Here is a 26,351-nt window from a genome sequence, read left to right as displayed (position 1 = left end):
TTATTGGGGGAAAATAATGCAAACTGCAATACAAAAAAAAAAGGAATGAGTAGCATTCTTCTGGGAAAAGGGGCAGTGTCAGGAATGGGTGTTTCAGGCAGAGGAAATGACATCTGCAAAGGCTTGGATTAAGAAAGCATGGCTCGGGCTTCCCTGGTGGCACAGTGGTTGAGAGTCCGCCTGCAGGTGCAGGGGACACGGGTTCGAGCCCTGGTCTGGGAGGATCCCATGTGCCGCAGAGCGGCTGGGCCCGTGAGCCATGGCCGCTGGGCCTGCGCGTCCGGAGCCTGTGCTCCGCAGCGGGAGAGGCCACAACAGTGAGAGGCCCTGGGGACCCCCTTGCTGCCCTGGCGAGCCATCTGTCACAGGTCCCCTAGTCCAGGATCCAGCCGGTTGATGGGCTGTAATGTAAACCCTTGAGGGCAGACCCTAGACTTGTTCCCTCACAGCCTGGTGGTTCAGTGACTGGCCTTGAGGTCGACCAGAAGCTGGGCTTGAATCCCAGCTCCCCCACTAATCAGATGTGTGACCTTGGGTGAGTGACTCAACTTCCTGATCTGTCAAATGGGGATATAATACTGGGTTTCATGAAACCAATCTCATCATTTTAGAGAGCCATAAAGAATTAAACATATAATTTATATATTATATATTTTAAAATATATAACTTTGTAGATGGTATCAAGGAACCCAAGAAACAACAGAGAGACTTTAAAAACGTGCTGCCACGTCAGATGACACTTTGGCCTAAGTTATGGAAAATGCAGTTGCTGAAACGTGAATTCGCCAGCTCGAAGATATGCGACTCCAAACGTAATTATTTAACATTTTAATACTGAAGCTATTAGCAGCAGATTATATGTTTTTTTTTTTTTTTATGTTTTTTTTTTAATTCCTTGTTTCAAAATCTATAAGAATCAGAAATGGAGTGATTACTTTGGGGTACCCATTAATAACCCACTCCTTGAGAGCTGGGTCAGTGTTACCTGCTCCCATGCTACGACTCAGAGGTGAATATGCGGGGAGACCCTTTTTACTCCCTCTGGTTTTAGGAGATGACTCAGGAGGAAAGGCTCTGTCTCCACACCATCCCCCCTGCACACACACCCTGCCTTCTAGAGGGGCACCATTATATTCTTCCTTTATTGGCTGTCCTTGTATAATACAAATCTGCAAGTTTAGATACAAAAAAATCTGGAAATAAAAGATAGAAAAGTACCCGCCAGGCACCCCCTTCCTTCTTCCCGGACCCCTCCCCAGCGGGCACCGACGTGAGGTAACTGAGCATCTTCTTCCCCTTCCCCTTCCCCCTACCTGCCTCCTGGGCCCCCAACTTGGCCCCCTACCCCCATGAGACCCTGGCCCGAAGAACATGTGGGCCCCCAAGGGGAGGGGAGGGGTGGTAGGGGTGAGCACAGCATTGGCAGTGAACGCAGCAGGTGGGCAGAAGGAAGCCCTTTGTTTGTGCTGTGTATGGGGGGGGGAATGACCAAACTTGGGGTGGGCACTCGTTTGGGGCCGAGGAGGGCCCCCAGGTGGGCATCCCTCCTCCATCCCACCCAATACTGGAAGGTAGAAGGTCAACAACAGAAACTGGGAAATACAGCTTGAACCGAGGGCACTCGGTGGGATTGTGGCCATCCCCCTGTGTCTGGGTTCCGGGGAGAGGGGGCCATGCCAGCCTAAGTCTGGCAGAGAAATGGGTCCCTTAGCCAGGCTGGGTCCGTCCCTGAATTCCATCCTATCGCAACCTGGGCGTCACAATGTCGGTTCTGTACTGGTCGTGGGAGGTGGTCGAGAGAAGGGTTAGAGAGGTCGTCAGGAGGGTGCAGACCCAGGGAGCAGGACTGGGGAGAGGTTGGGCCTCCACTCCCAGGTGCGGGGCTCCTGGAGATGATGGGGTGACTCGGGCTACAGTTCAATCTCGAAGGTCTTCTGCAGGTCGCCCGAGAAGGGATTGGAAGGCTTCTCTACAGCAGGTTTGCCTTCTAACGCTGCCCACTGGGCCTCAAAGGGGTCCAACTCAGGGGCCGGGGCAGGCGCTGGCTCTGGGGGCCAGGGCGCCCCATTGGGGCGAGGACGGGCCTGGCCCCCAGGGGCGCTGGGTGCTGCAGGGGGTGGGAAGGCCCCAGCTTTCCCAATCAGGGTGGCAGGCTGGGGCTGGAGCTGGGCGGCTGAGCAGAAGGCGTTGGCCACCATCTGTGAGGGTGTGATGCCCACCACGGGCACGCGGGGCATGGGCGGGTAGCCCAAGCTCGGGTAGGCGGGCACAAAAGGGGGCTGCATGTGTGGAGGCGGCAGGAACACGGCCACCTGGGCAGGCGCGGCGTCGAAGGGCCCCACGGGGGCGGGGAAGGGCTGCAGGCCGGGGGGCACGGCAGGCACCGAAGCTGCCTGCTGCTGCGCCTTTGCCACCTGGGACACCTCCTCCAGCCACCTCTCGGCCTCCGAAGGGGTCCGCTTGTGCCCAGGCTGGAAGGCAGCTGCAGGGGGCGCGGAGGGCTCACCCCAGGCAGAAGTCCCTGGAGAGAGGAGAGGGGCAGTTAGCGGGCATGGGCTGCAGCAGAGAGAACCCCAGGCTGGGGATCAGACTCTGGACCGGGCTGCCTTGCCGCCCTGCACCCAGCTCTGCTCTTCATTAGCTGCCTGGGCTTTGGGCAAATGGCTTGACCATCCTGGACCACAGGTCATGCAGTGCTACGAAAATTCACTTCTGAGATTCTAAGGTCCTAAGATGAAAAGTATGGGCACGACCGACAATCACCCAGGCCGGCTTCCCTTCTGATTGGTCAGTAGCAAACCTGTTATTAAATATTTTTTAATATCACCCTTGGCTCTAATATTTTGACCCTGTATTGTCTTAGGAGGCTAAGATTCTAAGATTGCATGGATCTTTCTCAGAGTGTACTCTTCTAACATAGTGGGTAAGTTTCAGTGTTTTTAAGTTTGTGTTTTCTAAGATTCTAGAGCTCTAAATTTACAGTTTGTAATTCCAAGGTGCTTCCCCTTGGCACTATTTTCTCAGAGAGCACTCTTTTAAGGTTGTAAGATTCCAAGGTTTCCTGGCTCCAAATCTGTTAGGTTCTAATATCTTGTGATTCAAAGGCTGTAGGTTTCTAGATTTTATGGTTCTAAGACAGCAAGTCCATGGTTCTAAGGCGACCCCATAATTCTTATGTTATCTCGTGGTTCTAGGATGAACCCGCGGCTCTGAGACAACCCCGTGGTTCTAAGATGATCCATGGTTCTAAGCCTGTGGGATTCCAAGATTCCCAGAGTCTCTGCAGTAGCCCCGAAAGGAGCAGGGGGATGCAGGAGGGGCACTGCAGGGCATCTGGCCCAAGAGAAGGGCTGAGTTTACCTGTTGAGGCTGGCGGTGGCCCTGGTGCTGGCGCTCCAGCACTGGCAAAAGATGAGCTGATCTGTGTACACAGGGCGCTGATGCTGTCGCTGTCACTGGCATTGGGAGGCTCCATCTCAGGCACTGGGAAGTCAGGGAAGGGTGGAGGTCAGCGAACAGGCCCAGGCTCTGCCCTTGACCCCACCCCCGCAGGTGGCCCTCACAAGGTGGGTGGGTTGGTGGGTCCACTCTGCAGTAACTAAGTGGCCACGGCCACAAAAGTGGTAACTGCGCACACGTGTGTGTGTGTGGCATCTGAGTGGTACGACAGCCAAGCAGTGTGTGACATCTGATGGCAGACAGTCACAGGGATCCCAAACCAAGGAGGACCTCAAGAGCTGTAGCCGCGAAACCAGAAGAAATATTTTAAATGCTTAACAATATATATTAATTTTAAAATATGTTCAGGGAATTCCCTGGGCGGTCCAGTGGTTAGGACTTGGTGCTTTCACTGCCAGAGCCCGAGTTCAATCACTGGTCAGGGGACCAAGATTCCACAGGCCGTGCGGCGCGGCCAAAAAAATAAATAAAAAATGTTCGACCACACGTATGGCAAGAGCACCGACTAGTCAGAATGGATATTGCCCACGCTGCTGGTCACTGGCTGGGGATCATCTGTCTTGTTTTGAGTGCGGAAGTGGGGCCCCACCAGGCCTGGCCCATAACATATGTCATGAGGGCAGAGATGCACCGGTGCCTGCAAGACAGGACACGCTGAGCAGGTGTGGTGGCCTCGTGAGGGCTTAGGATGAGAAAAGGCACCATCCAAATCAACAAGAGGACCATCAAGTGTGGCGTGTGACAAGTGCCTGTGACAGCTCAGCGAGTGGCTATCTCCAAGGCAGTGTGTGTGATACTCCTATGAGCATCAGAAAGAAACTAGCTGTAGGAGTCAGCAGGTGTGACGTGGGGCTGCCCAGGTGGGACAGGAGGTGGCTTCCCGACTAGCTGTAGGAGTCAGCAGGTGTGACGTGGGGCTGCCCAGGTGGGACGGGAGGTGGCTTCCCGGTCATTTCTATGATGACTGTGCCTGTTAGTCCAAATGGGTGTGCAGCTTCTGGGGGGTGGCCTCTGAGTGTGACTGAAACCCAGGCTGTGGCATCCGACTGTGATTCCCCAGCGTGAGCCAATCTGCCTGCGTGATGTATGGAATTTGGCATGAATTAGCATATGTGACTTGTGATTCACACAAGTTTGTGTGAATCCAGGTGTGTCGTTCGTGAGCGTGTGTTAATCTGTGTGTGTGATTTCTGAATGGGACACCTGGCTACGTGCTTTCTTTCTTTCTTTTTTATTGAAATATAGTTGGTTTACAATGTTGTGTTAGATTCAGGTGTACAGCAAAGTGATTCAGTTATACATATATATATTCTTTTTCATATTCTTTTCCTTTATGGTTTATTACAGGATATTGAATATAGTTCCCTGCTATACAGTAGGGCCTTGTTGTTTACCTATTTTACATACAGTAGTTTGTATTGGATACGTGCTTTCTAAGTGTGTGTAATGGTAGCACCTGGTCCTGCAACTTCCAAGTGTGTGTGATTTTTGATTGCCCATGACTAAGTGTGTGACTAAGTGTGTGTGACACCCGCAGCGGAGTGGGACATCTGTGTGAGTGCATGAAATTTTTGTGCGGCATCCAAGCAAGTGGGCAACTGGCTACAGGCACGCGAGGCTTCTAAATAAAGTCTGGGGTGCCTGCCACCTCTCAGGGAGCAGGTGTGACAGCCCTGGGGGTGTACTTAATGGCAGGTTACTTAATGAGGACAGCAAATCTGAGGGCGCATGCAGTACCTGGGATGCTGCACAACGTGGAGCGAGCATGTGTCATTCTCAACAAGCACTGGCACCTGCTCAGCCGTAGCCCAGCCTCCTGGACGCAGATCAACACCTCCCACACCAGTCCCCAGGGCCATAAGGGGTAGGTGCCTCGGATTTGGCATATGGAAGCAGGAGACAGGGCCAGACCACATGACTTCACTGACAGCTGGGAGGAAAGGCAGCTCTCCTGCCTGTCTCCCTCAGGCAAACCATAGTTCCATGCCACCTCTCTCCTCCCTTTTTCCCATGGCATACATTTTAAAAATCACAACATGTGCCATCTCTCTCCTTTTCCTGGTCCATGGCAGACATTAGTAATCAAACATGATGCTTTTCTCCCATTGAACTCTTTGCTCACCTTACCCCTCACCAGTAGAGCCTTGTGGCTCTGCTGGCCACATGCTGAAAGAAAGGACTGTGGTCCTTGCAATTCCATCTTCCCTCGAAGACATGGCTAATCGATGATGATGGGTGCTGCCTCTGCACAATCCTTTACCCAGAAGCGACATCACGAATCCATCACTATGCACCCTGACCCCGTGATCCCCATGCTCACTCGTGCCCTTCAACTCATGTTTCCATAAGCCAAATTCTGGGAGTCATCTTTGGGCAAAACATAATACTCCTGCTCTCTCTTCTCGCTTGCCCATGGCAAACTTTGCTAATCAACCACGTGGTGTGCCACCTCGCTCTTTTCTCTTGCTCAAGTCAGACACTGTAAGGAGATCATGATGTCTGTCATCACTCTTTTCTCCCTGCCCTAGGCAGACATTGTTAATCACAATTCTTCTTTCCTCTGAACCTGGATCCTTGACCTGGCCAGATCTCATGGCTCTACTGGCCAAAAGCTTGGAGGGAGCATTAGCCTATGGTGCCTCAGTCTCCTCTTGAGCAAAAACATGGCATCTGGGCAGCTTCTCTCCTCTCCCTTGCCCATGGAAGTCTTGCTAATCAATCATGACATATGCCACTGCTCTCACATCCCTAGCTACAGCAGACAGTACTAACTGATCGTGAGTTACGCCATTTTTTTGCTATCCCTTGCCTGGAGCAGACATTGCTAATCGATCGCAGCTTACACTACCTCTCTCCTCTCCCAGACTGATGGCAGACATTGCTAACTGATCACATGTTGCTCCTCTCCTTTGCCTGTGGCAGGCAGTGCTAATTAATCATGGTGTGACCTAAGTGTCCATCGACAGATGAATGGATAAAGAAGATGTGGCACATATATACAATGGAATATTACTCAACCATAAAAGGAAACGAAATTGAGTTATTTGTAGTGAGGTGGATAGACCCAAAGTCTATCATACAGAGTGAAGTAAGTCAGAAAGAGAAAAACAAATACCATATGCTAACATATATATGAAATCTTAAAAAAAAAAAAAGGTTCTGAAGAACCTAGGGGCAGGACAGGAATAAAGACGCAGACGCAGAGAATGCACTTGAGGACACGGGGAGGGGGAAGGTTAAGCTGGGACGAAGTGAGAGAGTGGCATGGACTTATATACACTACCAAATGTAAAACAGATAGCTAGTGGGAAGCAGCCGCACAGCACAGGGAGATCAGCTCGGTGCTTTGTGACCACCTAGAGGGGTGGGATATGGAGGGTGGGAGGGAGATGCAAGAGGGAGGGGATATGGGGATATATGTATACATATAGCTGATTCACTTTGTTATACAGCAGAAACTAACACAACAATGTAAAGTAATTATACTCCAATAAAGATGTTAAAAAACAAAATCATGGTGTGTACCACCTCTTCTCTTGCTTACAACAGACAGTGGCATTGATCCCGATGTTCCCTCCTGCTGAGCCCCAGGCTCACCTGTGCCCTTCACCTGGAAGTCAGTGCGGCGCTGCAGCGTGGATGGCAGCTCATTCAGCCGTAGGCTCAGCTGCCGTTTGAAAGGTGAGTTCTTCTGGCTGAGCGCCGGGAACCCACGGAAAGAGCCCTGGCGAACCAGCTGCTCCAAGGGGGCATGGCGCCGGGGGATGGCGGCTGCAGTGGTGCCTGCAGCCACTGGGGTGCCCGCCTCACCCTTCTCGCCAGGGGATGTGGTGGCCGGTGTTGGGGACACGTGCCCAGGCTGGGCAGGGCCAGGAGCCGCAGTTGGAGCAGCTGCTGCCTCTGCTGGAGACATGGGTGAGACAGGTGGTTAGATAGCTCACCTTGGCATTGGAGGCCTCTCCTACCCAGACCCCTTGATTGTTTTCCAATGCTGCCTTCCTCACCCAATGTGCCCTGCCCTCAAGACAGGCTGGTCAGAGCCCCCAAATGTCGCTCATCCCCACCCAAGCCAGGACCACTTTCCCCAGGAGGCCCGTGGGGGAGTCGTCACCCAACCTGACCCTCTGTGTGTCTCAAGCTTTCTGTCCCCCATCCATCTTCCTCTGCTGCTTCTGCTATTTCTCCCTCTGAGACCTTCTGTCTCCCTTTCTAATTAATTTAACAAACACTTTTTTGGTGCATGACCAATGTATCAGGCATTGTTCCAAGTGCCTTGCCAGTATTAACTCATTCAGTCCTCACAACCACCCAGTGAGGGTGATATTGTCATTATCCCCATTTTACAGATGTGGAAACTGAGGCCCAGAAATGGCAAGTGACTTGCCTGAGCCATAGTGTGAAGGAAGGGGCAGGCTGACTCCAGAGTCTGAGTTCCAGATGACTGCGCTAACCCTTCTCACCCTCTGGCCTGGTCTCTCCACATCATGCTGTCTTCCTCCATCATTCCATCTGCTCTGCTCTCTGTCACCTCCCACCATTCTTCCCACCTCAAGTACCTCCTCCCTTCCTCCAGTTGCTACCCATTGTTCTAGACCCAGCTTGGCATACTTCTTCCTCTGACGAGTTTTCCAGATTGTTTCAGCCCCCCAGCCTGGGCTCCCTCCCCTCTGGGGCTGTTCTCAGTCCTCTGCAGGTACCTGGTCTCCCCACTCAGCATAAGAAACGGGCTCTTCAATGGCAGGGTCTTCCCACCCCTGCCAATACACAAACACACAGCCATCCTCCCATCAAGGCGTCACCTGAGCCACAGCCTGAATGCTAGTGAGATTAAACTCAGGCCCACAGAGGGCAGGGAGGGTGCCCAGCGCTTCTCCCACCTTCCATGAGGGGGCGGTGAGGCTCTTACCCAGGCCAGGCTGGGGGCAGTGGAAACAGCCCGGGACACGTTGGAACTGGGAAACCACCTCTACCCCCCACCACCTTGGGCTTCAGGAAGTCTCCTCCCCTCTCCAGGCTCCAGTTTCCCCAACTAAACCTGGGATAAACATCCCTCTGCTGCCTTCCCAGGTCTCCTGAGAGGGTCAGTTGAGGCAGTGAATGTTCAACGCTCTGGAATCCCACAAAATCTTGGTAAACAACTTTGTGGAAAGTGCACTGCTCCGTAACTCCTGAACTGAAGAGACCTCTTTGTGAACGTGCGGTGCCTTGAGACTGTGAATCAGTGCATCATCGGCAAAACACTGTCATGTGTTCGGCAAATCATATACCACACTTTGTAAACTCTCATTTTTGCGGTGCAGGCTCTCAAGTGCTTTCTACAATGCAAAGTACCTGGAACGTATAATATCCTTTGGAAACAGCAAAATCCTTTGCAAACTCTAAAGCATATGACATTCTTTGTAAATTTGAATATCCCATATAAATAGTAAACTCAGTGTACTCAGTGTGTTCTTTTGCAAACAATAAAATATCATATAGGGACTTCCCTGGTGGTGCAATGGTTAAGACTCCGCACTCCTACAGTAGAGGGCCTGGGTTCGATCGCTGGTCAGGGAACGAGATCCCACATGCATGCCGCAACTAAGAGTCACATGCCACAACTAAGGAGCGCGCCTGCCACAACTAAGGCCCAGTGCAACAAAATAAATAAATATATATATATAAGACAGGTTTTCACTAAAAAAAATATATGTACTTAGGCCCTCCATTAACTATACTTTGTAATCTGCTTTACCAATGATAAAATTCTTTATAAATTCTAATAGATGATGTAAACAGCAAAATATTTTGTAAGCTGTGAACTCCTTAACTTTGTCAAGAGGTTTGTAAATGGTCACACAGTTTACCAAGAAAAACATATGTTATAAACTCTAATATTCTAGCAAGTGATAAAAACTTGTTTTCTTAAACTTTTTAGCTAGAAATATTTTAAACTTACAGAAAAGATGTAATAATGGAACAAGGAGCGCACATGTTCTCTTGTGTTAACTTGTTACCCTTGTTAACTGTTAACAAGTGTTAACTTGTTACAGTATTTGATCTGTCTCTCCTCCCATAGTCTTTTTTCAGTATGATTTAAGAGTACGTTGCATACAATAAACAAGGCATGGAAACAACCTAAATGTCCATCAATAGATGAATGGATAAAGAAGATGTGGTAATATATATACAACGAATACTACCCAGCCATAAAAAAGAATGGGATAAAATGCCATTTGCAGCAACATGGATGGACGTGGAGATGATCGTACTAAGTGAAGTAAGTCAGAAAGAGAAAGACAAATATCATGTGATATCACTTATATGTGGAATCTAAAAAAAAGATACAAATGAACTTATTCACAAAACAGAAATAGACTCACAGGCATAGAAAACAAATTTATGGTTACCAAAGGGGAAAAGGGAGAGGGGATAAATTAGGAGCTGGGGACTAACGGATGTACATTACTATATATAAAATATAAATATAAATACATATAAACAACAAGGAAAAAAAAAAAGAGTAAGCTGCAGACGGCTTACCCAACCCTAAAACCTTCAGCATGTACCTAAGAACAAGGACAGCCTCCTGCTGAACCACAGGACAACTTCTTACTTGGGAAATTTAACATGGATATGATACTGTTCGCTAGTCTACAGTCCATATTCTAATTTCCCCAACTGGTCTACTCATGTCCTTTATGGATGTTCATATATATATATTTTTTTCAATGTATATATTTTATATACATATATTCAATATATACATATTGAATTGAATGTTGAATATATGTCTATATATACAATATCCAGGATTCAATTCAGGATTGCACGTGACATTTATTAATATTTGTCAAATCTCTTCAGTCTCCTTTATCCTGAATCCCAATTCAGGATTCTTTGTAAATTCTAAGCAGTGTTTTCCAAAAATGTAAAAACTAGAAACAGTTAAAAAAAGTAAAATTAAATTAAAAATTACATTTTGACTCAACACACATATATTTAAAAACCACAGTTTGAGAACTTATAAACTACTTGCCTTTGACCTAGAATGTTTAACAGGTATTTTTCAAACTTTCATGATGGCAACCCAGAATAAGAAATACCATTAACATGGTAACCCATTCCATACACACACACACACACACACACACACACAGATATACTGACATAAAAGTATCATTGAACTATACTTACCCTTACTACATTCAATTACTCTGATATTTTTTATTCTTTTCCATTTCATTTCTTAAAATGCTAACCACAACCCAGCAAGCTGACTTCACAACCCATTAACAGGGTGGATACACAGTTTGAAAAGCCTGGGAACATCCCTGGGTTAGCAGATAATAAAGCTCTCGGTGAGCTTTGCTGGGATTTGTGGCCAACAGAATATGGCCCAGAGGACTCCTTAAACTGAAGTACACTTTATAAACTGTAACCAAACTTTGTGGTTGGTGCTTTGCTTTGTATTTTTTACTTAAAAAAATTTGGCGGGCGGGGGGGGGCTTCCCTGGTGGTGCAGTGGTTAAGAATCCGCCTGCCAATAAGGGGACACGGGTTCGAGCCCTGGTCCAGGAAGATCCCACATGCCGCAGAGCAACTAAGCCCATGCGCCACAACTACTGAGCCTGCGCTCTAGAGCCCACAAGCCACAACTACTGAGCCCGTGTGCCACAACTACTGAGCCCATGAACCACAACTACCGAGCCTGCGCTCTAGAGCCCACAAGCCACAACTACTGAAGCCCATGCACCTAGAGCCTGTGCTCCGCAACAAGAGAAGCCACTGCAATGAGAAGCCCGCGCACCACAGCAAAGAGTAGCCCCCGCTTTCCACAACTAGGGGAAAGCCAGTGCACAGCAATGAAGACCCAACACAGCCAAAGATAAAATAAATTAATTTAAAAAATTTTTGTTGTTTTGGGTTTTGTGTGTGTGTGTTTCCTTTTTGCTTTGTAAACTGTAGAGCCCCTGTACCTACCTCTGCAGCTCTCCCCGCAATCTGGATCCCTTGGCCCCACCCTGGGACCGTTCGGTGCCCAGCCCCGCCCCGCCCTCCGGGCAGCGCCCACCTTTCTTTTTGTCAGCAGCCTCTCTCTCAGCCGGCCGCCCACCCCCAGACAGGCGGAAGGAGCCCTCCCGGGCGAAGCTGGTGCGGCTGGCGTCAAAGGCAGCCGTGACTCCGCACTCCTTCTCCCGCCGCTGTTTCCGCTCTAGGCAGGCCGCAAACGCACACCCCACTGCGTGGCTCAGCCTCTCGCCCTGTGGGAAGAGGTTGGGGCAGGATTAGCGACGTTGTGCAGTGCAGACCGGACGCCGGGAGCCCCGGGGTCCAGCAGCTGGATGCTGGGTGACTCCGGCTGAGTCCCTTCACCTCTCTGGGCCTCAGTGCACATCTGCAAAATGAGGGACAAAAGACAGAGACAAGAGTGTAATACTGTATGGCTCCATTTTTTTTTTTTAAGATTTTTTTTGATATGGACCATTATTTTAAAAGTCTTTATTGAATTTGCTACAATATTGCCTCTGTTTTATGTTTTGGTTTTTTGGCCGCAAGGCATGCGGGATCCCAACTCCCCAACCAGGGATCAAACCCACACTCCCCGGCATTGGAAGGTGAAGTCTTAACCACTGGACTGCCAGGGAAATCCCTGGATGGCTCCACTTATATGAAGTTACAGAATGGGCAAAACTAATCTCTGGTGAAAAACTTCAGAACGGTGGTTGTTTCTTAGGGGTGGACATAGGGACTGACTGAGAAGGAGTATGAGGGGACAGTCTGGGGTGGTGCCAATGTTCTACATCTTGATGGGGGGGGTTGGGTTATACACGTGTATACAGTTGTCAAAACCCAGCAAATGTACACTTAAGGGTTGTGGTCAGCATGTATTTCGCTTCAAAAGAAAAAGAGCTGGAGACAAGTATGAATTCTGCTTAATAGTATGCATGCTGAAGTGTCTGGGGGAAGTATTCTGATGTCTGCGACTTTGAAATGCATCCAAAAATAAGATGGAGAGATAAGTGATATAGTAAGCCCAGACAAAGGTTAATGGCAGGATCTGGGTGGCAGGTGTCCAGGTGACTGGTGACTGTACAAGTCTTTCGACTTTGCTGCATGCTTGAAAATATTTTGTAGTAAAGTATTGGGGGTAAAAACAACAACCCCTGTTTCTTGAGTGCCTACTTGAGAGACGCCAAGGCCAGAGAGCCTGGGATTGATGCTGGCTTCCCACTTCCCAGCTATGTGATCTCAAGAAAATCACTTCCCAGTACCCAAGTCTCCTCATTTGTAAAATGGGGGCTCTAACAGCACCCACTTCACAGGGTTGTTGCAGGAATTAGGTGAACAAATATATGCAAGGCATGCAGCGCAAAGCCAGGCACAGGGAAACTCACATATGTGTCAGCGGAAATCTTGTGTAGTCCCGGGCTGAGCCCTGATTTGCATCCTTTTATGGAATCCTCACAACAGTGCCAGGAGGTGGACAATCTTATGAACCCATTTGACAGATGAAGAAATTAAGGTTCAGTCAACATGCCCATTATAACAAGTGAGTGGCAGAGTTGGGATTCTAATGAGGTATGTCTGACTTCTGTTCCCTAAACAAGATGCTCAGCCACCTCTTAAAGTTGAACTTGGGGACAAAAATCCTCAACAAAATGCTAGCAATCTGAACCCAGCAGAATATTAAAAGAATCAAGTGAGATTTATTCCAGGAATGCAAGGTTGGTTTAACATATGAAAATCAATCAACCACATTAATAGAATGAAGAAAAATCCCCACATGATCATCTCGATTCTCACAGAAAAGGCACTTGACAAAATCCAGCACCCTTTCATGATAAAACACTCAACAAAATTGGACTAGAAGGGAACTTCCTCAACCTTATAAAGGACATTTGTGAAAAAACTCACAGGACTTCCCTGGTGGCACAGTGGTTAAGAATCCGCCTGCCAGTGCAGGGGACACGGGTTCAAGCCTTGGTCTGGGAAGAACCCACATGCTGCAGAGCAACTGAGCCCGTGTGCCACAACTACTGAGCCTGCGCTCTAGAGCCCACGGACCACAACTACTGAGCCCGCGTGCCACAACTACTGAAGCCCGTGCTCCACAACAAGAGAAGCCACCGCAATGAGAAGCCCGTGCACCACAACGAAGAGGAGCCCCCACTCGCCATAACTAGAGAAAGCCTGGGCACGGCAACAAGGACCCAATGCAGCCAAAAATAAAATATAAATAAATTTATTAAAAAAAGAAAAACTCACAGTTAACGTTATCCTCAATGGTAATAGACAAAGCTTTTCCCTAAGATCAGGAACAAGACAAGAATGCCATTTTCATCATTTCTATTCAACACTCTATTGGAAGTTCTAGGCAGAGTAACTGGACAACAAAAAGAAATAAAAGGCATCCATGTTGGAAAGACAGAAGTAAAATTACCTCTGTTTACAGATGGCATGATCGTGTATGTTGAACATCAAAAAGGATCCACAGTTAGTGCAAATAAATAAATTCAGCAAAGTTGCAGGATACAAAATGAACACACACAAAAATCAGTTATATCTATATACACAAACAGCAAACAATCCAAAAATGAAATTAAGACAATACCATCTAAAATAATAAAATGGTTGGGAATAAATTTAACCAAGGAAGTAAAAGACATACATATTGAAAACTACACAACACTTTTGAAAGAAATTAAAGAAGACCTAAATAAATGGAAGTACATTCCGTGTTCATTGATTGGAAGACTAATATTGCTAAGAGGGCAATATTTCCCAAAATGTTCTGCAGATTGAATGCAATCCCTTTCAAAATCCCAATGGTCTCTTGCATAAATGGAAAAGCTGACCCTGAAATTCATATGGAATTGCAAGGGACCCAGGACAGCCAAAACAATTTTGAAAAAGAATAAAATAGAATAACTCACACTTTTCAATTTAAAAACTTACTCCAAAGCTAAAGTAATCAAAACGGTATGATACGGGACTTCCCTGGTGGCTCAGTGGTTAAGAATCCGCCTGCCAATGCAGAGGACACGGGTTCAAGCCTTGGTCTGGGAAGATCCCACATGCCGTGGAGCAACTAAGCCTGTGCGCCACAACTACTGAGCCAGAGTGCCACAACTACTGAAGCCCGTGTGCCTAGAGCCCGTGCTCCGCAGCAAGAGAAGCCACCGCAATGAGAAGCCTGAGCACTGCAACAAAGAGTTGCCCCCACTCACCGCAACCACAGAAAGCCCGCGCGCAGCAACGAAGACCCAACGCAGCCAAAAACAAACAAACAAATAAATAAAACAAAAAAAACCAGTGTGATACTAGCGTAAGGAGAGACATATAGACCAACGAAACATAACTGAGCGCTCAGACATAGACCCACACATCTACGGTCAATTGATTTTCAATAAGGTGCCAAGACCATTCAATGAAGGAAGAATAGTCTCTTTATCAAATGGTGCTAGAACAACTGGATACAGTATGCACGTGAAAAAAAAATGAAGGTGGACTCTTACCTCACACCATTTACAAAAATTAACTCAAAATGTATCAGAGACCTAGATATAAGAGCTAAAACTGTAAAACTCTTAGAATGAGACATGAGGTAAATCTCTACAACCTTGGATTTGGCAATGAATTCTTAGATATGACACCAAAAGCAGAAATAACAAAAAAAATTGATAAATTGAACTTCATCAAAGTGTGTACATTTGCACATCAAAGGACACTATCAAGAAAGTGAAAAGATAGGGCTTCCCTGGCAGTGCAGTGGTTAAGAGTCTGTGCTTGCAATGCAGGGGGCACAGGTTCAATCCCTGGTCGGGGAACTAGGATCCCACATGCCACGGGGCCAAAAAAAAAAAAAAGAAAGTAAAAAGACAACCCACAGAATGGGGGAAAAGTTTTGCAAATCACGTAACTGATAAGCATCTAGTATCCAGAATATATAAAGAGCTCTTACAACTTAATGGTAAAAAGACAAACAACCCAATTAAAAATGGGTAAAGGATTTGAATAGATATTTCTCTGTAAAAGATATACAAATGGCCAATAAGCACAGGAAAAGATGCTCCACATCATTAGTCATTAGCGACATACAAGTCAAAACCACAATGAGATACCACTCACACCTACAGGATGGTTAGAATAAAAAAAAAAAAAGTGTTGGGGCTTCCCTGGTGGCGCAGTGGCTGAGAGTCCGCCTGCCGATGCAGAGGACACAGGTTCGTGCCCTGGTCTGGGAAGATCCCACGTGCTGCGGAGCGGCTGGGCCCGTGAGCCATGGCCGCTGAGCCTGTGCGCCCGGAGCCTGTGCTCCGCAACGGGAGAGGCCACAACAGTGAGAGGCCCGCGTACCACAAAAAAAAAAAAAAAAAAAAAGTGTTGGCAAGGATGTGGAGAAATTGGAACCCTCATACATTGCAAGTGGGAATGTAAAATGGTGTCGCCACCAAGGAAAACAACTTGGCAATTACTCAAAAACTTAAACATACTATATGACCCAGCAATTCCACTCCCAGGTATATACCCAGAAGAATTAAAAACAGGTATTCAAACAAGTACTTGCATATAAATGTCCAGAGAAGCACTATTCATAATAGCCCAAAGGTGGGAACAACCCAATGTCCATCAATGGATGGATAAGTAAGCAAAATGTGGTATATCCATACGAATATTATTCAGCCATATAAGGGGAGTAAGTACTGATACGATGCTACGACATGGATGAACCGTGAAAACATTATGCTAAGTGAAAGAAGCTGGTCACTAAAGGCCAATAGGTCACAAAAGGCCAATATACACCTCCCCAAAGAGCAGAGGGTGTGCCCCTCTTCATGCCTCCCTCCTTTACGTAGTTGGGATGAAGATGTGAAGGCCGGAGCACGCACATTCATCTTGGATCATGGAGTGGAAGCCATACTCCAGCATAGCAACGAGCTAATAGGAGCCATGGCCCTCGAGTGGAGAGGAGTCACACCAACGCCGTGCTGCCTGCCTGGGGACGTCTTTCACATGAGACACAAATTCCTATTTCACCGAAATCACTGGTATCTGAGGGTTTTCTGTCACAAGCCTCAGAATCCTGTGAGAATGCTTCTCAGAAGACAGTCCATTTGTCTCTTTTTTTTTTTTTTTTTGCGGTACGCGGGCCTCTCACTGCTGTGGCCTCGGCTCACGGGCCTAGCCGCTCCGCGGCATGTGGGATCTTCCCGGACCAGGGCACGAACCCGTGTCCCCTGCATCGGCAGGCGGACTCTCAACCACTGCGCCACCAGGGAAGCCCCATTTGTCTCTTTCATCAGATTCTCAGAGGGGATCTTGACGTCCCCCTCCCCCCCAAAAATATAAAGAACCACAGGCAAAATGAATCGACTCTGAAGGAAGGGTGGGTACCCTGGGGGGTGTTGTTTCAGAAGGGCCCAAGGGGGCTGCTTGGGGGCAGGAAACTACAGCTTGACTCGGGTGAGGTTTAAAACTAAGCAAAAATTCACGGAGCTGTGCCTGGGCCATCTGCGCATGTTACTGTATGTGTATGCTCCTCAATGAGAAAAGTTAGAGAAACATGAAGAACTACCGATAACAAGGAGGATGATGAGAACTAATGTCTTCCTGAGTGCTTCCTATATGCCAGGCATTGTTCCAAATACTCTGTATCAACCCCCTCAAGTCTCACAATAATCCTCTAAGTTATGGGCTGTGAATACACTCCCTTTTCCAGATGAGGTCATGGAGAGGAGAGGTAAGGTGAGTGACTCACCTGACACCACACAGCGGGCTGGGGTTGGGCGTGGGACACCAGGGCACGGGAGACAGTCAGCTGGCTTTGGGCTTTGGTGATACTCACGGAGTCCTTGAGCGCCAGGAAACAGTGGCAGATCCAGCGGCGGGTGGTCCCATCGCGGCAGATATAGGAGAAAGCCTTGTCCAGGTTGCGGTCAGGAGCACAGAAGGAGACCTTTTCGATGGTCTGGTCTACCAGCAGGTCCTGGGAGGCACCAGGGAGGCCAGGAAAGGCATGTGTACTGTTTTTCGTGTATTCACTTAATATTCCCTTTGTGTCTGCTCTATATCCTGTCCTGAACGGGGTGGGGATCCTGCACTTGTTGAAACAGCTGTGGGCCCTGCTCACATGGGGCTCCCAGTTTAGTGCAGGAATCAGACTCATCACCAGATGGAGACTGGCCAGAGTCACAGCCACGCTGTAATGAGGGAGGCACAGGCAGGGGGCTCAGGGCTGGGGTCAGGAGGCTCAGGGCCAAAGCTTGCTGGAGGGCGTCAATCCTGTTCAGTCATTAACCTAACTGTCTTCATGCGCTGGCTGTGTCCTCAGGCAGTGTCTGTGCCAGGGGCAGGGAATTCAATGGTGCGCAAACAGATACCCGATCCCGGCCCACGGTACTCCCATCTGGCCAGGTAGATGGACAATAAACACATAACAGCTAACATTCGTTGATCGGAACACTTCTGCTGTACCAGGCATAGTTTTAAACTATTTGCATATACTTTCTCATTTAATGGTTGGGTCCATTTTTATCCCCATTTTTGCAGATGAGGCAAGCGAGGCATGGAAGGGCTAAATCTCATACCCCTCGTGCCCAGGGTCACCCAGCTGGTAAGTGGGTGAGCTGGGATGCGAGCTGAGGTCGCTGCTCTATGGTCTGTGCTCTCACCCACAATCCATGCTAGTTGCACAAATAGCCACAGGACTCAATCCTGAATTATGACTGTGAGAGGTGCCAACATGTTACAGGAACACACGGCTGAGTCTAGAAGGTCCCTGAGGGAGGGACATCCTAGAGGTGGGTGAGAAGGCGTCCCTAGCCCCATTCGAGCAGGGTGAAGAGAGGGGCCCACTGGTGCCCACTCCCAGGCCCACGGGCCCCCTACCTTGGTCTTGTCATCTACAACCCGGAGCCCATCAGCTGATACCCACAGGACAGACTTCACAGACTTCCGGCCCATCTGAAGTGGAGGAGGAGGACAGAGGGTGTGGTCAGGGCTGGCTCTTCTGCTCTGACCTTGCCCCCTCCCTGCTCCAGCCTCTCACTCACCGCCTTCAACTTCTTCACAGCATCTTCACACACGTGCATCCCCCGGGACTCCTCCACCTCCACGTGGCCCAGGTACTTGGTGCGAAGGGGATGGGAGAGCATGAAACAAGCAGAGTAATCAATCATTCCTAGTGCTCACTGCGCCTCTGCGATGCATCACACAATGTCCTAAGCACATCATATGAATTAACTCATTTGCTCTTTTTTTTTTTTTTTTTTTTTTTTTTTGCGGTACGCGGGCCTCTCACTGTTGTGGCCTCTCCCGTTGCGGAGCACAGACTCCGGATGTGCAAGCTCAGCGGCCATGGCTCACGGGCCCAGCCGCTCCGTGGCATGTGGGATCTTCCCGGACCGGGGCATGAACCCGTGTCCCCTGCATCGGCAGGCGGACTCTCAACCACTGCGCCACCAAGGAAGCCCAACTCATTTACTCTTTACCTCAACTTTGCAAGGTGGGGACCTTTTTTTTTTTCTTGGCCACGCCACATGGCTTGTGGGATCTTAGTTCCCCTACCAGGGATGGAACCCATGCCCCCCTGCAGTGGAAGCACAAAGTCTCAACCACTGGACTGCCAGGGAAGTCTGGGCACCCCGTTCTCATCCCAGATATACAGGTGAGAAAACTGAAGCACAGCATGGAGTAATGATTCCCACCCTGCCTCTATCCTTGGCCTTTAACACATCCCTGGTGTCCTTCTGAGTGCCAGCGTCTGCATCTGCACCTGAGGACTGGCCCCAGGCAATGACTGACAGGAGCTGGGGTACACACGCCCCAGCTCCCTCACCCCGTGGGTGGGATGGCTCGATTTCCCACAGTTCCCTAGTGGCATCAAGCTCAGTTGCTCACAGCTATAGTTTAGTGACACCCTTTACTGGCTGCCTTCCCTTCCTCACTCTCACCAGCATTTCCTGCACCTCCCAAAAGCCCCTCCCTCGCAAGGTCCGCTTCTAGGGGAAGGGAAAACAAGGTGGGAGGGGGGCGCTGTGACCATCCTCTGTTGTCACCCAACCAGGAAGGGAATGAGTGGAGAATTGAACCTGAATCCTGCTGTCTCTCTTATAAATTTTCGTGTGCGTTGTAAAGGGTCGTGGTGGTCTAAACCAGAACGCACTTAACAGTAGAGGGCTTTGCAAATGCTACAGAATTTTTGTGACCTCCCAGTGCCCCCCTGGAATCTGTGAGCTCCCACAGAATAGCGTGACTCCAGGCGGGACGCCCCCCCCCCCCCAACCCCAGCTAATATTTTCCTGGCGCAAGAGAATGGGTCTTGGTTTCTAATCCCGACTTTAAAGGACTCGGGCGGTGCGGTCCTGCTTCTGCAGGATCCGCAGTTCTTCGGGGCTGTGAAGTCTCTTGGGTCTCAGCCACTTCACCGGGCAACAGACAACAGACACTGGGCACGCACAGCGAACAGCTCGCACACCGCCGCAGCCCCGCCCACACGAGCCCCGCCCACTCACCCTGACCGGGAAGCTGCACGTGCCCTTGCGCACCGCGTCCTCGTCTGCCTGCCACTGGTGTGGGCGCGATGCCTCAGGCACGTAGGCTGGTTTCCGCCGCCGCAGGCTCTGGCGTAGCTTGTTCATGGTGCCCGCCCCGTCTGCTGACAGAAGACAGGGGTGCGAGTCAAGGGTCAGAGGCATGGGGCTCAAGGTGGGGGGAAATAGGGCTCAGGGAGCAAGGGGGTCAGATAACATGGCAGTAGGGCTACAGGGTTAGGGGGTCACTGGGTCAGAGGACATGACATCCAGGGAACATAGACTAGCAGCAGTTAGGGGATACCGACAAAGGGGGCAACTGGAAGGCAGGGGAGTGGGAGAGTCGGCAGTGGGGATTCAGAAGACACGGGGCTAAGAGGCAGGGAGGTCTGGGATGTGTGCGTCGTGAGTCACAGCTTTTAGGGGTCTGGAGATTCGGGATGTGACAGTCAAGAGGCATGATGATCTAAAGTAATGGGAAGTTAAGGCAGTGGAGGACATTGGGGTTAGAGGGCATAGCAGTCAGGGGTCACGAGGTCAGGGGTTTTAGGGGTACAAGGTCAGGGGATGAGGTGGTCAGAGGGCACAGGAGTTGAGACCTGCATGGGTCCGATGTGGGGGACTCAGAAGGTCCAGGGATTGCAGTTCAGAGCCCAGGCCAGAGGGTGCTGGGGACAGGGGTGGGTCTCTGCAACTCTGAGATACAGCCCCTCTGACAAATGTGTCTGTTCTAAGGCAGAGGCCCCTGGGGAGGCGTGCATCTGCGATGTCAGAGGTAGGCATGGAGGTGGTGGCCAGTCACTAAGACAGCCTTTGCTGGCTGAGAAGCCATACTGAGTCCCAGGAGGAGTGTGAGGGGACACCTAGGACAGAGCACCAACAGATGAGGCTCCACCTGTGTGTGCAAGCAAGTGTGCAGCTGGTGTGTTCCTTTTTTTTTTTTTTTGGCCTCACTGCGTGTCTTGCAGGATCTTAGTTCCCCGACCAGGGATCGAACCCGTGCCCTCGGTAGTGAAAGCGCGGAGTCCCAACCACTGGACCACTAGGGAATTCCCTGGTGTGTTCCTGAGTGTTGTGTGTGAGGGTGTCTAGTTCTGAGCAGGCACCTATTGTCTGTGAAGGCTGTACGGAAGGACACAGGTCTGAGAATGGTTGTTGATGAGAGTATGTGTCTGTGAATGCTGTCTGTGAGGGGATGTCTGTGTCCAAGAGTGTGGCTGTCATCTGTGAGTGTAGGTCCCTGAAGCTTGTGGCTGAAGAGTAGCTATGTGTGAGACTGGTGGTGAGTGTGTGTCAGGGAATGTTGCCTGTGAGGATGGGTCTGTGTTTGAGCATGAAGCTGCTGTCTTTGAAAGGGTGTGTCCGTGACTGTTGTCTTTGAAGCTGTGTGTCTGTGTGAAGATGTGGCTATTGTCTTTGATGACCACTGCACGTGACACTGTGTGCCTGTGAGAGTTACCCAAGATACCACATCTGTCCAAGAGTGCAGCTGTTGGTGGTGAGGCTGTGTGTCTGTGGCTGTTGTTTGTGAGGGTGTGTCTGGGTCAGATAAGGTGGGTGTTGTTGCAGAGAATGTGGGTCCGTGAGTGTTGCTCTGGGGGTGTGTCTGTATGCAACCGTGCATCTGTGAGGGTGTGTGAGGACATGAGGTTGTCATCTTTGAGAGTGTGTTTGTGAGTGTTATTTGTGAGACTGTGTCTGTGTGCAAAAGTATAGCTGTTTTTTGCATCCCTTGAGAGTCCCTGTATCTGGTGAGTGTCTGTGCTCACCTGTGAGGGAGTCTGGCTGTTGTCTAGGATTGTGTCTGTGTTTGTGTGACCGTGAACCTATGGGTGTGGGGATGTTGGTGTGTGCCTGAGTGTCCAAGTGTGTGTGTGTGTGTGTGTGTTTGTGAGACCTAGTCTAGGTGGGTGTGTCTGTGAACGAGGTCACTGAGTGTGCCGGGAAGTCATTTGTGGGTGTCCACTTGTGAGTGTGATTAAGCCTGTGTGACCGCAGGGACAGTTCCTTTGGCTATGTGAGGCAGACCCACCCAGTCACTCAGCCTTCGCCCTGTCCCCAGCTGGCCACTCACCTGGCTCCGTCCTGCAGGTTTCAGGGGGCCCCAGGGCCCCACAGGGGGCAGGGGGCAGATGCTGCTCTGGCCTCCTGGGTCCGCCCTGCCCAGGGGAGGGAGGAAAAGTTGAGAAGCTGGCTTGGGATAGGGCGCAGTCCCCTACCTCACCCCCTCTTTGGACATCAGCCAACCCCCCTTCATCTCAGGATCTCTGATGAGAGCCCTGGTTGTCATAGCAACTGTTACTAAGGCAATCAGCCACCTGGTTGCAAGGGCCCAGGAACGAGTAGGTGTGTTTCGGGAGCATCTGCTGGGGATGTCCTGGCCTCAGGAGGCTGTCTGTACCCAAGGGGATGGTGGGAAGGGGGTGGCCTGCCCTCTAGACACATGTCCAGGGCTGCACACACACATACAGTCACATGTGTACATGCAACTCTGGTCCCCAATTGTCCCTAGAACCTGGTCACAGCTCTGCACAATTACAGAGACAACCACAGTGACACACACTGGATCACGCAGAAACACGTCAACAGTCACAGCCACTGTAAATACCTGGCTACATATCCAAGTTCACAGACATACAGTCTCTGCTACAGACCATTTGTCCACAGGTATGTAGAGTCCCAGGCTGCCCAGGCACTGCCACAAACGTCTGGTCATATCAGTAACTGGTATTTTGTCACTTTTCTTTTCTCTGCCATATACAAAGAGCTGGGTCCGGGCACACCCACTGGGGCAGCCCATGGCCAACCAATGACAGTTGTTTCCTCGGGCACCCAACCAAGACACTCACATTACGGACCCACCCATGTAGAAGCACACCCCGCAGGAGGTCACCTATTAGCTCTGAGGCACACACACTTGTCACATACAGCTCCCTTGCTGCCTGCTGACATCTGGTCAGGGATGCATGCAGACATACTGACACACATTTGGTCATACCGAGTCACACCCAGCCACAGCCACATGTGTTTAATCATCGACCGGCACACAGCTGCACAAGGACACTCAACCCCAACTGTATCAGTCACACCAACACACCTTTTTGGTCACACACTGTCACACAGCCATACATCCCAGTCGTAGAGGCACACATTTGGTCATGGTATCAGCCACACGTATATGGATGGTTCTCCATACCCAAGCACACACACAGACCCCGATGGCCACGGCCCATGCATTAGAGAGAAATGGGCACACAAACTCGGGACATGCATACAACCATCCAGAGACAGTTCTCCCCAAGGACGGACACACTCAGACACAGCCAGACAGTCAGTGACTCAAAGTCACAGCCATACGCATTTCAGAAACGGTCATGTATGCAAAGTCCCACAGCATGAGTGTCCACGTTACCCAGCCATATATCACGGTCATGGTACCTATTTCACAGTTACCCACCATCCCACACCCAGCTGTACCATGTCAGACCATCACAGAGAAACACATGGTCTCTCTTCCTGCAAACATGTAAGTCACACCGACAAGTATGGGGCCACATACGATCACAGCCCCATGTGGAGAGACACATAATATCTCACACACAGAGGCATCAGCACACAATTTCCATTACACACACACAAGCAAACAGTCAGGTATGTGCCTAGAAATACAGGGACCCAGAGAGCATTTATAGCTGCGTTTACACAGAAGACACAGTTCCGGATAGAGTCATGTGTGGAGTCCGGAGACAGTCACTCTGTCACCAAATCACACAGATTCAAACATAAGCCACCCAGCACGCATACAGGGACACCCACCCACCCACCCCAAACAGCCACACAGCTACAGACACACACTCTTACAGACCATGACACATACACAAGTATATAGAGTCACCCAGCGTCACAGACATGCAGGTCACACACAAATACAGAAGCCACAGTCACATACACACCCCCACACACACACACACAATCACTGGTGCCACCACACACAGACACACCTATAGTTTGAGTCACATGCAATGAAATAACCCACTATTAATAGTCTGTCAGGGTTTCAGACTCCAAGTCAAATACATAACCCAAATCACAGGTACACAACTACAAATGCACAGAATCACTCAGTATCAACACACAGACCTAGATGTAGTCATTTATACAATCCCGGCCACACACATAGATGTGGCTTTGAACACACAACCGCAAACATACAAGTCACAGTGCCAGCACACATCCTGTCACATAGGCACAGTGTGACTTCATATACGATGGCAGTCACACACCTAAAGTTGCAGGTACAGTTGTGTGTCATGCAAGCACATGTGTGACACATATAAAATCAGAGACACAGTCACAAACATTCGAAGTCATTAGGACAGTCGCACATGGACACAGAGTCATAGACACAACTCCACTTATAGTCACAACTCCACCCACATCTTCAGTCAGCCACACACATGCCCAACCCCATACTCAACAGATATACTGTCACATACCCAGTTAGAGTTACCAAGGTACATACATGGGGTCACAAAAGACATAAAGACACAACCACATAGTCACAACCATGCACACACTCAAACACAGACAGACTGAAAAGTATAGGGTTCTGCACAGTGAGCGAGCAGCTGTCATATACACATACACAGCCACACAAATGCTGGGGTCACATACAGAGACACAGTCACAGACGCTATCGGACACAACCACAAGCACGAAACACACGATTCCTCAGAGTCACCAGCTGCAGCTCACACACATACACACACAGGCAGCCACAGTTACAAAAACACAGGGTCACACTCTTAGCCACCTCCCCATCGCTTGCTTCCCCGCTTCCACCCAGGTACCACACACAAAGCCATCATCACCGCAGACGCTGCAGACAGACAGGGCTGCGCCAGGTCCCTGGGGAGCCGCCCCCTGGCCCAGCCTGAATCCTGGAGCCTGGGGGGCCAGAACCGGATGGGGAGGAGGTGCATTGTCTGTGCGTGGGGCCCCTCCCAGACAGCTGGGCAGCCCCAGGGACAAAGAGGGTGGCCCAGGAGACCTGTGCCCTGGGACCCTTGACCAAGTCTTTTTGTGTGTGGGGTTGCCTGAAATTCCCCTTATTTTATTCAGGCTTTGGGGGGATAGAGTCCCAGGCACAGAGACCTTGTTTTGAGAAGGGTCTGTTCCTGGGACGCCGCCCAAGCATGGGGGGATGCTGTGCCCCAGACGCCTCTGAGGCCTGGGGACGCACTGTGCCAGGAATCCCCCCGAGCCTTGGCTTGGTGGGGAAGCTGTGGGGGCCCGGGGACCCCATTCTCGAGACCTTGCCTAGAGGGCTGCTGTGAGAGAGCCCCTCAGGCCGGTAGGGGTTAAGGATTGCGTCTGGTCTGGAATCCCCTCTTAGAGGCCTTGACTTCATAAGGAGGTTGCGTCCCAGACCCCATCCCCAAAATCTTGCTTAGGGGGCTGTACCTAGAATCTGTCCCCCTATCCTTGATTTTTTTGAGGGGGAGGTCTGTGTCTGGGATCCGTATCTCCAGAGCCTTGGCAAGACAAGGCCTGTGCCCGAGACCCCTGTCTCCCAAGATCTGGCTTGGAGGGGAGCCGATTCCTGGACCCCCACCCGGGACCACCCTCCCCAGCCTTGGCACCCTCTCTCCATCCGGGCGCCGCGGCCGCCTCCCACCCTCCGCCACATCAGCAGCGGCGCCGCCCCCGACCCGAGCCCCCTTCTCCCGCCCTTCTCACGCTGGCCGCCGCGCTGCGGGACATCCAGGGCTCCGGCGCCCCCGCCTCCCGCGGCCCCGGCTGGGCCCGGATCCCCGAGTGCTGCTGCTGCTGCTGCTGCTGCTGTGGCGGCGGCGGCAGCTCGGTCTGACGCGGGCCGGGGCCGGGGGCAGGGGTATGGTGCGGGATGCAAGCTCGCTAGCCTGCTCCGCTCCCGGGAGGATTCCGTTCCAGGGGCGGGGGAGCGCCCCTCCCGCTTCGGCTCCCCGCCCCAGCCCCGCCGCCTGCTGGATATGCAAAGAGACCCCGCCCCTTGACCAGTAGGCCACGCCTATACGCAATCACGACTCCGCCTCCTCCGGTGTGGCCACCGCCCCGCCACGCCCACTGGCCAGTCCTGGGCTGAGCACGCACGTGAATCTCGCTGACACGTTCCCCTAGGTCCATCCAGGCGTGGGCTCTCTTCCCCTCCGTGACCCCTGATCTCAGATCCCCTTTAAGTTCCGCGTCCGAAAGATTTGCTTCGGGAGGCGCCTCGCGGTCCCTCATCCCCAAAATCTTCCAGCTAACCCCACGGTTCTCCCAGCCCAGCGGGGGCGGGCAGAAGCGGTGACGAGGCACTTTTGCCAGGAGAGGGGGAATGAACAGACCCCGGCGTC

The 26,351-nt window shown here is 50.6% G+C and overlaps 1 protein-coding gene across 1 annotated transcript; it reads right to left on the bottom strand.

Moving 5' to 3' along the window:
• Nucleotides 1–1,911: 1,911 nt before the first annotated feature.
• NUMBL (NUMB like endocytic adaptor protein) lies at nt 1,912–25,737 on the bottom strand. Its single transcript, XM_065898723.1, has 10 exons — nt 25,714–25,737; nt 22,049–22,133; nt 19,957–20,096; nt 18,496–18,570; nt 18,332–18,406; nt 17,289–17,429; nt 11,514–11,703; nt 7,058–7,363; nt 3,362–3,484; nt 1,912–2,522 (listed from the first exon to the last, which is right to left on the bottom strand). The coding sequence occupies exons 1-10, from the start codon at nt 25,735–25,737 to the stop codon at nt 1,912–1,914; spliced, it is 1,770 nt and encodes a 589-aa protein (XP_065754795.1).
• Between the last annotated feature and the right edge of the window lie 614 nt (nt 25,738–26,351).

Source organism: Phocoena phocoena, chromosome 20, assembly GCF_963924675.1.
Source record: "Phocoena phocoena chromosome 20, mPhoPho1.1, whole genome shotgun sequence".
NCBI classification, from domain to species: Eukaryota; Metazoa; Chordata; class Mammalia; order Artiodactyla; family Phocoenidae; genus Phocoena; species Phocoena phocoena.
This window is presented reverse-complemented; position numbering and strand designations above follow the sequence as displayed.